Source organism: Stegodyphus dumicola, chromosome 2 (genome assembly GCF_044657685.1).
Source record: "Stegodyphus dumicola isolate Sdum_Otavi_A_Nest chromosome 2, ASM4465768v1".
NCBI lineage: Eukaryota > Metazoa > Arthropoda > Arachnida > Araneae > Eresidae > Stegodyphus > Stegodyphus dumicola.
The window spans coordinates 126,621,436-126,633,751 of record NC_140769.1 but is presented as its reverse complement, the minus strand read 5'-3'; the positions used below and the strand labels follow the sequence as shown (position 1 = coordinate 126,633,751).

At 31.9% G+C, this 12,316-nt stretch overlaps 1 protein-coding gene across 1 annotated transcript in view; it reads right to left on the bottom strand.

Annotated features, from left to right (window-relative positions):
- LOC118200687 (lachesin-like) overlaps window positions 1-12,316 on the bottom strand; it is a 232,236-nt gene that overhangs the window by 178,078 nt on the left and 41,842 nt on the right. Inside the window, exon 2 of the mRNA XM_085810219.1 lies at window positions 11,660-11,766. Coding sequence (XP_085666345.1) covers window positions 11,660-11,766 — 107 coding nt within the window. The remainder of the gene's footprint in view (window positions 1-11,659; window positions 11,767-12,316) is intronic.

Genomic DNA, 12,316 nt, shown 5'->3' with positions numbered 1-12,316 from the left:
TGACATGTCCGTAACATTCCTTCTGGTATTCTAAGAGGTACTGTTGAGAATGCAGTAACAGGATTTAACTTGCTTTCGGAAAATGCTGGACGCTACATTGAACATGCTTTGTAACACGTTTCGGAAAATATTAAACACATTTTTTTAAACAGATGTTTTCGTGTCTTATGTACAGTATACAGCGTATACTGTACTCATACTGTACTCTGTATACTGTATACAGCGCCATTTTTCCCCTGGTGGTGAGTTTTTGAACTCTTTTTTTTCCGCGGAAAATAAATTCCCATAACCTGCTTTACACGATTCCCAAGTTTGATAACATTTGGTACGGTAGTTTTCCTTTTATGACCATTTCAAATTGTAACTTTAATATAACCACCATGTAAATTAAACTTTAAAAGTTTGACAGTTTGGTTCAAGTCCCAGCTTTAAGAATATATATAAAAATATAATCTTTTATACTAATCCTCTTAGAAAGTATGTTTTAAGAAGCTAATTTTTCTTTCACGTTATAGATTGTATAAAATAACATGATCTTTAATATGATTTAGATTGTTTCAGCCGATATAAGAATCGGGTTACTCGTCGGTAGACAATAAACCCTGCTGGACTGTTTTATTTCTTTGTCATTTAGCAAAAATCTTTTAATTAAAATATTTATCCTTTGGACTTCGCTTTAAAACTTTATTTATAGTTAAAATGACTAGAAAATGAAAAGCTGTCTTCAGCTGAAAAGCAATTCATGTCATTGATATTTTAAAAAATTGACAAGAATGCAAAATTTATGGAAGTCTAGCAATCGAAAAATCTTAATTTTCTTGTGTGTGCACTGAAAATAACTGTAGAAGGAAAGAAGAAAATTAGGGAGAAAAGTAAGCAAACGTTTGCAGGGAAATTTGGCTGTCAGACATACCAAGATGTTTCAAAAAGTTGGACACTTTTGAATATACTTTCAGGATACTTCAAAGAATTTAGGTGTTCAAAGAAAAAACACTTGGACGTGTACACCAGCAAATACCATCAATTGAGCTCGTGGTTAACAGAAAAGACAAAAACGATTTCATTGCAGAGTCGATTGAAGAGCGACTGGTGTTAGACTCTATGGTTGTATAAATTTAAATTACGTTATAGAACATCATATCGTATCATAAATGGAGAATCTCATGATTTTCTCATTCGAATTATTTGAAGATTCAAGAGTTTATCCAGTGATGTATGTGGATGTCACCTAAAGATGTTTTTTTTTCCTCCTGATGAAACAGCGGCCGAGCGATAAAGTCGCTGAACGCTGGTAGTTCTGTTCGAGGTCTGTGTGTGTGTGTGTGTGTGTGATTATGGCAAAGCCTCGAGGGCTATCTGCCTAAGAGGAAGGATGCCTTCGTGGAGGACTTTCTAAGGGAAACTGGCTCGTATACACGTTACACATGGGGAAAACCACGAAAACGCCCATGCAGCCAGCCCGTTCGTGGGATTCGAACCTCGGACCGAACTACCAGTGTTCAGCGATTTTACCGCTCCCGCTGGTGGGCCTGTCCGAGGTCCGAATCCCGCGAACGGGCTGTCTGCATGGGTATCTTCGTGGTTTTCCCCATGTGTAAAGTGTATGCGAGCCAGTTTCCCTTAGAAAGTCCTCCACGAATGCATCCCTCCCCTTAGGCAGATAGCCCTAGTGTGCTTTGTCATAATTAAATAAACCAAAACCTCTTGATGAAACCAGTCTTTCCTTTCATCTCATACCTTCAAAATGTTTAGCCTCTAAAGACTGATAAAGGCTCTGACCAAATATTAATGAAATGGATTGAATTGAATTATTAAGTTACGTCAAAGCAGGGCTATCTGCCTAAAAGGAAGGATGCCTTTGTGAAGAACTTTCTAAGGGAAATCAGCTGGCATACACGGTACACATGAGAAAATCCACGAAAACGTCCATGCAACTAGCCCGTTTACCGGGATTCGAACCCCGGAGTGAACTATCAGTGTTCAGAGATTTTACCGCTCGGCCGTTTGTGGGCCTTTATGAAATGGAAGGCGATAACTTTATTTAAAAATGATTGTCTAAAAGAAAAAGAGCAAGAATAAAGTAGAATGCCTGAAGAAAAAGAGACGAAAAAATAAATTTTACGGTAAAATTTAGTATTTGTATTTTTTTTTTTTTTTTAATTTAAAACTTTTTAATCTTATGATATCTGATTCTTACGATTTCAAAAATAAAATATTTGACTAAAATATGAATAACATTTAAGAAGCCAAATGTAGGATAAATTTGTGTAAAGCAATGGGCACAATGATAAAACTGTTTAAGGCAGTGTATGCAAGTCATCCTAAGTTAAATGTCTCTCTTATTTATATATATCTTTTCTGAACGGAACATTGAAAGGCGTGTTAAATGTGTTTTACTGTATTTTCTCTTTTAATATATGCAGTTTTCAAACGCATCTTAGTCTGGGTTACAAAGTATTCCTCGGAAAGAAACGCAATTCAAATAAATAAAACCAAATTCTGGAAAATTTATATTAATAAATATATTTAAAATGCTCAATTTGAAGGAATAAATAGAAAACTTTAAAACAATTATCTGAAGAGACAATGAAACACAAACAATTAAAATAAAAGTTAAGAATTTAAAAATTACCTAAAATAATAACTATGACAAAAAATATATATAAAGAAAACTATTTGAAAAAAAAATAAACGCTGCACCTTTATTTACGCAGTTCGAATAGGTAAGTAGAAATTTTTAAAACAGTTATTCGAAAAAAACCATGCAACTTAAACAATTAAAATGAAATTCGAAAAAGAAAAAATTACTTAAAATAATAAGTTAGAATTAAAAATATAATATAAAGAATATTATTTGGAAAAAAGGAACGATGGTGACTTTTTTTCCTCTCACGGGAAAGGAAACTAGGTTACCATATATTAAGAAGTTCGCCAAGTGAACTATTCTTGGCGCAAACTGACAAAAAAGTGGCAACATAAATTTGTGAATTTCTCCGTAAATGTCGCTTTAAATTTTACACAATTCCATATTTAGGCGTAGTTTGAGTCGTAGAATCGAAATATGTAAAAAAATTGGTATGTTATTTCAGAAAATGTACGATTTTGTGTCAAAATACCTATGTTAGAATAGTGCTATATATAAATCTAATATATATTCTAAGTCGCACTTTCGAGACATGAAGAACGCAATTTGAATTTTGTCAATCGGCCCAGTAGATCGGGAGATATAGTATTGTCCAATTTTTTTTTTTTTTTTTTTTTTTTTTGAGCAGTGTACATTTCTCTTACTGTTAAAAACTAACGGTACATAGAGACATCAAATTTTAAATAACGTACTCCTCCAAACGTATATGGGCATCTGGAGGCTCAAATTTAGAATTTGTTTTATTATCTATTTCATATATTTTTAAACTTTAATGAATTTTAATTAAAAATGTTAACAATTTTACTGCGAGCAGGGGCAACACAATGTACGGAATAAACAGCAATGTGCGAGCTTGTTCGCAGGAAATTCTAAAGCTATGTTCTTTTGAATATCTTATGATATTGAATTTTATGGTTTAAATAAATCTGGAAGCTTTCAGATTTATTTTTAAACATTATTCAATTCGTTTGAGAATCGTGAGCTTTCCCGTTTTTTAATAAATCACAATCGAATATGTGTAACTGAAATCATGTTATATTTTTTTTAATATTTCATGTTTTAGAATAAGCATTGTATTAAAATAACAGTATTAATATGTTAAAAATTCAGTTTATAAATGAAATGTGAGTAAAAGTCATATGTACACTGCGGGGAAAAAAAAAAAAAAAAAAAAAAAAAAGAGAGAGAGAGACATTTCTATATCTCCCATTCTACTGGGCTGCTTGACGAAATTCAACTTACATTTTTCATGTCTCGAAAGCCCGACTTAGGATATATATTAGGTTTATATGTAACATTATTCTAACATAGGAATTTTGACACAAAATCGGCCTTTTATGAAATGGCATGTCAATGTTTTTTCCATATTTCGATTCTGCGACTCAAATTATGCCAAACTGCCATGTTTTGTAAAAATCGCCCGAACAATTTTTAAAAAATTAGCTCTCAAAATTTTAGCTCCTCAATGTTAATTGAATTTGATATATATTTATTAATCTATCTTTCCTTCTTTAACTTACTTGATTTCTTCTTCCAGAATTCGAAATTTAAGCTTAAATATACCTGGCACATTTTTTTATGATTTACTTTTAAAACTTGTTTTTTAAAATATTTTTTATAAATTTTCCGAAAAAATTATATTATAACCTATAAAATTTTAACATTCCCTTAAAGTAGCTGTATTTCTAAGCACTCCTGCAAAAAATTAGAGTTTTTCATTCAAAATGTTCTAAGATATAGATGAAATTACTGGTACGTTTTGAAATTTGATATTTTTTTGAGCAATAATAACGTCAAATGTGGTTTACGTACTGTGTTAAAATTGTTTTAAAATACGAACGATGACTTCCTCCCTCGTCTTCAATGCAAAAAAGGAAAGGAAAATTAGGTTGCTACCAATTAATAAGTTAGCCAAATAAACTATTCTTGGCGCCAATTCAAAAAAAAAGAAAAAAAATACGCCAAGTTAAACGGTTGAATTTCTCCGCAGATTTGGTAGTAAATTTTAGAAAATTTAATACTTAAGCATAACTTGAGTAGCAGAAACGAAATATGGAAAACAAAATGTTATGTCATTTCAGACAAGTCCAGTTTTGTGTAAAAATACCTATTTTAGAATAATGCTATATATAAATCTAATTTATATCTTAAATCGCGCTTTCGAGACATAAATAACGCAATTTGAATTTCCTCAATCGCTCTAGTACAACGGGAGTAGAACTGTACCATTTTTGTTTTTACTTACAGAAAGATTAAAACACATTGAGCAATCAGGTTTATGTTCAAAATCAAAAGTATTTCCTTACGCATTGTTTTTTACTTTTAATTCATTTATTGCATACAATATAATTAATAATATAATTCAGTAGAATGTCTTTACACTGTTTTCATTACAATGAATTTGGCTTGTTAAAATAAAGTAGTCTTCATCTTAACTTTTATTAAAGTATATGAAATGTAATGAAATGAATTATGAAAATGCATGAAATGTAAATGTATTCATTTTAGAAAGATGTCAAATAATTTATGACATCAAAGCTTACATTTTATCTCAAATTGAAATTTTATAAAAAACTAATTAATTTTTAATTCAGTATAACATTTAATAAATTATGAAATTAACTTTTTATTACGATACTGTGTACGACTTAACATGTGTACTTTTAAAATATCCTACAGCAACAAATTTTCATTTTATATAGCATCTGAAAAAGAGTTTAAAGGAGTTGAAATAAAAAGTAATTTAGAGGCATAAAGTTACAAAACTCAGCAATATTTAAACTTTGGAAATCAAATAAAAATTTAAATAATCTTTCCCCATCGTAAATTCTGTTTTAAAAAGAATATTTATCGCAAGTAATTAGAATAAGTTACTTAATATGATATTTATTCTAAGAGTTCTAAAGTTCTTTCCAAGAAAGGTAAACATATGAAAACTTTTATAAATTTGTTTTCATTTTTGTGATATTAAAATCTGATCAAACTTGCATTTTAAGTTGCTTATAAATATTCTTTTACAACTCTAGTTTCTTTGCTTTAATAGAAAAAGATAAAAACTTATTTTTATACTCTTGACTAAAATAAACATGTATGTAAAAACTGAGTAACATATAAAAATTTGAAAGCATGTGTGTAAGGTAATAAACAAATAAATACACATGCATGTATCTGTGCATGACTGTGTAATCTGAAAGTTATTTTGAATGTACGAACTTTTGAAATTTATTTTACCACCAGAACTAAAGTTCTAGATTAAAAATATATTTATTTATTATTACGGAAGCTTATTTTACGGAAGCCGCCATAATAGAATTTTAGAAGATACAATCGTCTGTTAATTTTAGATCTTACAAAGAAGACGAAACGACTCTTCATTTTTCCCTTTTAGTAGAGAGAAGTTTGTCATCAATAGTATTGCTGACTTTCACCTATCAGTCACATCTAACACCACTTGCTATTAAACATCTCGAAGCTAACATCTTCAAAGGGTCTACTGTTTTCAGTTGACGAAATTTATGTGCATGTTAAATACCAAGCATTCTACTTGAGGAAAATATTTGTCCCAAGCAACGTCAGCAAACGCCCCGTTTCAATGAATTGCTATCTTTTGAGTAGTTTAATAACTTGCCATTTTCAAACTCTTGTTTCCCATATCTTTAATTTCAAGGGAACTAATTACTGAAATAACATGCCTATTATATCTCCTTAGCGTAAAATGATTGAAGGTATTAAAGTGAAGTCTCCATATAACCATCAGAATTCAGTTTCCTTTCCTTTGTAATCTGATTACTTTTCTATTAGAATTACACACACATGCATATATATATATGTAAGATAAAAAAAAATATGTGAATCAAAATTATAATTTAAACTAACGGTAAAACATTAATTCTCCCTGTCTATTTTAAAAATGGCTATAACTTCTCTAGATTGCGTCATTCTAGACCACTGAATGGCCTGCGCAGCTCTGATGACGTAATAATTGGGAACTGAAACTACCATTGTAAACCAAAACTTTTCTCTTCGCGTGCTTCCGTCTTTCATAACTACGCACTTCAGCTTCTGTCTGTGTCGTGCTTGAACGCAATTTCGCTACGCTGCTTCCTATTGCAATAATATCAATAATGTAAATGTTCTTTTTGAACAGGCACGATTATTGTGCCAAGCGATCTGTGGCCGTAAATGTCAATTGGAAGTAAAAATGTAATTAAAATTTTATTTACGAAGTCAACATATTAGCTGAGGCCCAGTGGCGCAGTGGCTAGCGCATCGCGCAGCAGCACCACAGGTCCGGGGATTGATTCCCGGGCTGGGCAAGGTCGACTCAGCCTTTCATTCCTTGATTTCCAGCATTTGGGTCGATAAAATGAATACCTAGTTCGCTTGGGGACTAAACACTAGGGTCTTGCGACAAGCTGACCACTTGTTCAGGGAATATGCTTACTCACACCGGGGCCCACGATCAAGAAAGCATATTTCGGGCACTGCAGGCCTTGGCCCGTTAGGGCTGTTACGCCACTGAGTTTAGTTTTTTCAACAAATTAGCTTACGACGCAATCAGAATACATTCCTCTTCGATATAGGATAACTACGCATCAACAGTGCTCCGTCGTTTCCCTTCCTATATATATACATATTTTTTCTACTTAGTATGGATTTTGATTTTTATTTTACATCGCTCGGAATCTTAATAGCCTTTGACACCTTAATGTGTTTTTCAGCGGACGCGTCGGGAAAAGAGACAGAGCAGTGGAGCTACTAAAAAGGATTTATTCCAAAAGAATTTTTTCGGAAATACTAATATACTTTTGTAAAAAGTTTTTTTCGCATTAAACAAGAGCTTCAATGGTCTGTTTCGGCGAAACGCGTAATGGTAATTAGCCTATTTCGTAGAACAGTTTTTTCCCTTGAAAAGCCAACAGAGAGTACGAGTGGGCTAATATACCATTTTTCCGCTATTTAATTTTTGTTTTTGTAGCTAGATTTTGATGCTTTTTGTGCCTTTATTATATTTTTTAATTTTGATTTTAATTTTTATGTATTGGCATATTATATATTGGCAATTTTCATTTTCTTTTTTTATGTATAGGCATTTTATATATTGACATTTATAATCCATGTTTTCTGTAACTTCCTAATATATATATATATATTTTCCCTCCATCTTTTTTACATGTGAGTTAACTTTTCACATTACACAATGGTCAGATTAATTATTTTTTTCGTGCAATAGCAAGTCTTCCAGCACTAAAATTTGGCAGTTTTATCGCGCTTATACAGTTTTTCCAGTTTTACCAGGCAAATTTCTTATTGTTTATGTAGTACTATGTTACAACATTTCGTGGAGCTACAGCTCCTGGTAACTTTTTAGCAAAGTTGCTGCAATGTTCCTACCTACTACTATTCTTTCAAATCTTTTTGCAGCATTATGCGCAAAAGTTTTTGAGACCAGATATGTCTTTCGTCTAATTACCAGTTCGCTTTACATTTTCTTTTTCAATTAATATATATTATACATAGATAGATAGATAGTAAGGCGCCAAAGACACGTCGAGGTAGTTATGGTCATTATGGGTTTATTAGAAATATTATTTTTAGCATTTTGGGAGACAATAGGTTAGCGGCAATTTCAGTCTCATAATGGAAGGAAGAACAAAACATGTGCTCAGCACTCATTAATCAACCGAGTTTAGTGTTTTAACTACTTACTCCTAGGAAAGTTCTATTTGAAGCATTAAGCAGAGAGTGATTAAAAGTTTTTATTTAGTTATAATACTCTCATATATATCTTACTCACATTTTTTACAAATTCGTCTATCTATTCACAGTTGCCCTTTGAAGCAAAATGTTTTCGAGGTGTAATATTAAATTTCATAATTTCGTATTTAACACCAATTAAGAGGCAGTGTTAATAACCTAAACAATCTTTCCTAGTATGGAATAATCTTTTCAATAAGAAATTCTAAATAACATTTGTTAATTTCTTAAAATTTCATTTCTTTGCTGTTCAAGCGAAGGAATTTATTAATATGATTTATTAATTATATATATTTCACTTGTTGTTATGCAGGTTGTATTTCTGGCGTTGAATTGAAGAGCGGCGCAGACACAAATTTGTTATGTTTTTTAAGTGTGCGTTTGGAGCTTCAAGGTTGCTTGGAATTACTCATGTTCCAACGAAGTAGAGGTTCTTTGAGTTGCGCTTCTGAAGTTAGAGGTTTGCCATGTTCTGTCGCCGTTCCTCAGCCAACGGGATGTTTAAAAGACCAGTAAAGAGATTCGCTCAACATTAACTCTGAAGTTATTGGAGTTCTAATATGGTTATCGCAAGTCACCTTACAGTCCACTTTACATGAGCAACGGAATATACAGTATATAATATATACATAGAGAGAGGGGAATAAAAGTAACAATTTTAAAAACATAAGAAACTAGTTTCAAATTTAAATTCATGTTTCATTGAAAGAGTAAGACTTAAGGAACTAACACTATTGATAGAATGATATTAGTTCAATTCGTTTCAAAATTTAATGATATTTTTCCACACCAAAATTGTATTTCTCAAGTCATTTATCATTCATATTTAAAGTAAACATTTCATTTGAAATAATCACACATATGCACACATATATGTGAGAAAATTAAAGCAGACAGAAACAGAAATGTTTCCGTATTACTAATTGATTCTTTTTTACTTTGAGTACATACAGCCTCCCCGTGCACTACGAATGTACAACAACAGGCTTACAAAAATAATTTAATTAAGACATTAAATATTACATGCATAAATAAAACGAACAAAAACCGAGAACCAGCAGTCTGGACATTATGAAAACAGATATGTGCACAGTCCAAGTCACGCCAAGCTTTTTCAAATCGTTCCACAGTTGTATAATCTATGACCATAGAAGGTAGAACAGGAAAAAATTTAATGTTCCAAATCTTAAGGGTGCTATTTTTTAGCACTCACGTAAATTATTTGATCTTAGATTGAAACGAAACAGCTAACTGGCAAATTTACCATCACCAGATTAAAACTTACATACATAAAAATTATTAAAGAGGAATCTGTCTATTGTAATGGAGTCTATTGTCCTATGGATTGGAATGCTGTCTGTTGTAAATTAAAGGAAAGGTCTTATTGCTACCCTCAGGATTACAAGATGAAATACATACTTCATTTCACTTAGATGAAAGTTTCGTTTAGTAAAAGGATTTCCAATAGCTATTTGGAATGCTAATATTGATATCAATGGGTAAATTTAAAGCATCGTTAGATAAGAAATCAGCTCTTTCATTTCCACATCGATTACTAGTTTGTCACTGCTGGCAATACTGTTCAAAAGTTGAACCGAAAATGGAGAATCAGAACGTATAAGGCACCTTGAAGTTGCTGTCCCATTATTCTTGATACACGTGACAACAAGATAAATTCCAAGACGTTCTGCTTGACAAACTCTGCATTCATTTCGAATATGGTGCTAAAAATAGCAAACTCAGATTGGTCTTCAAAACGAGCAAATGCTAGACCAACCTTATTGTGCATTTTCTGCCATTTGTAAATTAAACATTGCCATTTAAAATTATGAAAACACTTTTCAATATTCTCTCCATAATAACAGAAATTTATGAGCTCTAAAGTAGGTGTATTAAGAATACCGCGAAAGGGGGCATTTCAATTTATTTCCAGTCTTCCAAAGTATCAGTTGCCAATGCCTGGAAAATAGTATTCTTATATTAAATTTCGAAATAGATAGGAGGAACTCCTGCAAGAATGAAAGTAGACTCAGTATTCCTTAATCACTCATAATGCTAAAAAATAATTCTTAATTGAACTTTTCTATGATTTCTTTTGTTAAACAGCTTTGCAAGAATATGTCCCCAAGCACGAGAGCCGTACGAAACGGAAGGCACAATACACTGCTATCAGTTACTTGACTTCATAGCTTACTTCAAGGCAATTAGGTGAAAGCCTTTTTCACATTTCAGAGAAAGGAATTCGATGTGCTTTTTCCATGTTAAATTTTAGTCAGGTATCACACACCAAGACACTTTCTGTGAATTCCAGGGAAGAATCCTAGAGTATCGGAAGAGCAATATGTTTTTCATCAAAATTTCTGGAAACAATCACATCTTACTTATGAAGGATTGCAAGTGAGTTCATGAGAGATCGCCCAGTTGGATACAAAATTAAGTACTGCATGTACTCGCAAAGGAAGTTTAGCCAAAACATGGGAATTTTCGGTGTGATGATGAAGTAATTATAGTAAAAAGCTTCAAGAAAAACAGGGACATCTAATGGTCTTGATGATTCTGATGATAATTGCACGAGGGAAGACTGATATAACGATGACGAAGACAATGAATGATAACAGTGACAGCAGATGATATAGACATCATTTCCAGCAACACTGAATGATTAGAGGCCTAGGGAGTATAATAGGACAACAACAACAGCGGACAAAATTCAAGATGCAGAGAAGTAGAAATTAAGATATCTTGTTAGATATTGCAATGTTAATGTTACTCTTTATTCTTATAAGAATGTATGTTTCTTTTAAATAAATAATACTATATCACCACTTCTCACATTGACAAATGCTTCGCATTATCTCTTTTTAGCTGTTTTAGGGAAACTATTGGACAGCACGCAGCCTAATGAGCTAGTGGTCAACAGGCTGACATTTGCTAAATAAAAAATAAGCAATAATTACAGGTAGTTTATCCATGAACACTTTACTATATTTGTAACGCATTTTCTCCAACCGCACGATTCAGACAGCAAATTATTCGCATAATTTTCCCCTCTCGATTTTCGCATAATAAAATTAGTAGAAAAAGGGTGGGAGACGCTCGACTAAATACTGTATTTCTTTCATAAACTTGGGCCATGCTTCATCGAGAACACATTTTTTGAATTCCAGTGATTAGTTATTAGGTAACTAAGAGAAATCGATTAAGAAATTCTGCACTTTATCTGTAAGTTTGCACTAATAATGAAATCTACCATTTTACCTTGTAAGTTTCTAAATTTTCTACTGTGCACTGTAAAACAGCATCTCTGCCAATGGGGACAGTAACATTAGGGATGACATCAGCAAATTCCGGCTGTGGAGAAACTACTGTAAAAGGAAAAAATACATATTAGAATTTTTTTATCTGTGCATTACATATTAATAACATAGTATAGTATGTACATTGTCATTTAATTTTCTTGATATTAAAATTCTAAATTTTGATTGCAATGTTTTTTGATAAGGAAGCTAGCAATTTTTTATTCTTTTCTTTTTAAAAATAATATAATAATGAGAATATGAACTGCCAAACCGAATATTTTATATTTGGTTTGGACAGATGAAAAAATGACAATAGCATTAAAATTTATACAGCGAAGTTATACGTAGTATAGATACTCATTTTTTCATGTGTCCTATACACAGCAAGGAACAGTTTGTGCGATGGAGTGATGTATAGAATGATTCGACTTCCTGTATTAGACATGTATATTTAAAAGTGTGGTAAATGAAAATGATGTTCGGCTCCAAAATTCTATAGTAATGAGTGAATAACATGTTATCAAACTCCTTTCTATCAGCCATACGCAATATGTGAATGAGATTTGTAGGAGAATGGTTTCAACATATACAGAAATTGCACATAAGAGGTATACAC